At 50.0% G+C, this 2,547-nt stretch overlaps 1 protein-coding gene across 1 annotated transcript in view; it reads left to right on the forward strand.

Moving 5' to 3' along the window:
* Nucleotides 1–523: 523 nt before the first annotated feature.
* Nucleotides 524–2,547, forward strand: part of ldb2a (LIM domain binding 2a) — a 22,264-nt gene continuing 20,240 nt past the window's right edge. Inside the window, exon 1 of the mRNA XM_056601168.1 lies at nt 524–958. Within this exon, the coding sequence (XP_056457143.1) occupies nt 645–958 (314 nt within the window). The 5' untranslated portion in view covers nt 524–644. The remainder of the gene's footprint in view (nt 959–2,547) is intronic.

The raw sequence follows: 2,547 nt of genomic DNA on the forward strand, positions 1-2,547 counted from the left end.
AAACAAACTGAATAAAACGGAGCTGGTTTAAACTGAGCTGGTTTAGCTGAGTTTGCCTCTGTTTTTTATGAACAACAGCATCATCTAGTGCCGGCTCAGAGGGATGTAAAGCGAAATGACAAATCTTCTCTTTTGAAGTCGTTGAAAGTGTCAATGTACACAATGTGTTGAGATAAATATATCTCGAAATACAGACAGACAGACAGCCTGTGTTGACAATTGCTTGACATATTGTCACGTGATAATATGCCAATTAATTCGCATTAATTGCTTTATTAAAAAAAGGGTAACTTTCCAGGCACCGTAACAAAGCACCCCCTCTCCTCCTCTCTCCCCCTCACTCTCATCTCCTCCCTCTCCTCCTCCTCGTCCTCCCTCCTACCCTGCCCCTTTCCCCCCGTCCTCCTCCCTCCTCCCCGTATCCTCTCCTCCCCTCCCCTCTCCCTTCCTCCCCCCTGTCCTCCCCTCCTCCCCTCCCCTCCCCTCCTCCCTCCTCCTCGCTGCTATCGCGGAGCGGCAGCGGCTCAACTTGCAGAGTGCTCCCAGCCAGCGGCTGCTCTCCTCGGGGTCCCAGAGCGTCGCCTCCCCATGTGCCGGATCTGGATCTGGATGTTCACGCAGACCTCACGCCAGCCCTCGTCAGTATGTCGAACCCGACCCACGACCCGTTCTACTCTTCCCCGTTCGGACCCTTCTACCGGAGACACTCGCCCTACATGGTCCAGCCGGAGTACCGCATCTACGAGATGAACAAGCGACTCCAGGCGCGCACGGAGGTGAGTGCAGTCCGGGGTCGGGCAGCGGGGGGTCCGGGGCCGGGCAGCGGCTGGAGTGGAGGGGAGGTCCCGGTGGAGCTCCGGTTTGGGAGCGGTAGAGTCACGGGAGAGTTGTGTGAGGCTCCGGGATCGGTCGGTCGGTGGAGGAGCGGTCCGGTGCCCACGTGCCAAACATTCCAAAAGTAGAGCCGACCCGCTCCAGGTCCAGGTTCAGGTTCAGGTTCACGTTCAGGTTCAGGTTCAGGTTCAGGTTCAGGTTCAGGTTCAGGTTCAGGTTCAGGTTCAGGTTCAGGTCCCGGTTCAGGTTCAAGGGGGTTAACATGTTAAACACAGCAGGGTTAACATCTTAAACACAGGGGGGTTTACATGTTAAACACTGGGGGGTCATGGTCATAAGGTGACCGGTCCCCTAAGGTCCTCGCTGGGGTTACTGACTGCGGCTCTTAACTCTGATCATCTGTTTGTAGAGCTGAACGATGGTGTTTGTGAACTCATCACATTGAGCTGCTCCGTGAGCGGCTCAGGTTTACATTCATAGTAAAAACGCTGGTTCCGTGAGGCGGATGAACATCTGTCTTCAACAGCTGGCCGCTGATCGCTAGTGTGCAAATCTGCGATTAAGAAGTTCATTGGACGTGTCCGCTTTACGTCTGGACCTTCTCGCTGTTTCCACCGGAGCCGCTTCAGAGCTCACTGTGAAGCTGTGAGGAGCTGGAAACCTTCTCACCGTCCCGAGAGAAGACCATATGAACAGGGGGCTGAAGTTATGGGTCATAGTGTTATTAATAAGATGGTTCAGTCTCCACTGTCAACATTTACAGCAGAATGTTGGGGATGATGTTTGGTGATGTTGTTTGGTGGTGATGATGTTTGGTGATGATGTTTGGTGAGGATGTTTGGTGATGATATTTGGTGATGATATTTGGTGATGATATTTGGTGTAGTAGAGTGGGGAGGAGAGTACTAGGGAGTGAATAGTACTAACAGTTATTCGCGAGTACTGTTGTGAGTAGTGCTATTAGGGTGAGTAATACCAATAGTGGGCATTGAGTACTAGGTAGTGAAGAGTACTAATATTGAGTAGTGATTAGTACTTATAGTGAGTAGTGAGTACTGTAGTGAGTAGAACTAGTGTTGAGTACTGTAGTTACACTAATTGAGTACTATTAGTGAGTAGTGAGTAATAGTGAGTACGGTAGTGAATAGTACTAATAGTTAGTAGTAGTATACTATAGTGAGCAGCGGTTCAGTTAGTGGGTCAACGAACCAAGAGAACCAAAGAGTGTCTGCCTGCATTATTCATACAGAACCTTCTGGAACCCCAGTAGAACAAACACTCACACACACGCATGCACAAACACACACACACACACACACACACATTCACACACACACACACACACACACACACACACACACACACACACACACACACACTCCCACACACACACACACACACACACACACGCGCGCGCGCACACACACACACACACACACACACACACACACACACACACACACACACACACACACACACACATACACACACACACACACACACACACAAACACAACCACATGCACACACACACACTCACACGTGCACGCACACACACACAAAAACACACTCGCACACGCACGCACATACTCAAATAAACGTTCACGCACACACTGTGAGTATATACGTATATAAATGGTTGCAGGCATTTATATTTCACAGTGCAGACAATATCTATCTATATATAGAGATTTCTCCTATATAGATGGAAAGA

This window comes from Gadus chalcogrammus, chromosome 10 (assembly GCF_026213295.1).
Source record: "Gadus chalcogrammus isolate NIFS_2021 chromosome 10, NIFS_Gcha_1.0, whole genome shotgun sequence".
Taxonomy (NCBI): domain Eukaryota; kingdom Metazoa; phylum Chordata; class Actinopteri; order Gadiformes; family Gadidae; genus Gadus; species Gadus chalcogrammus.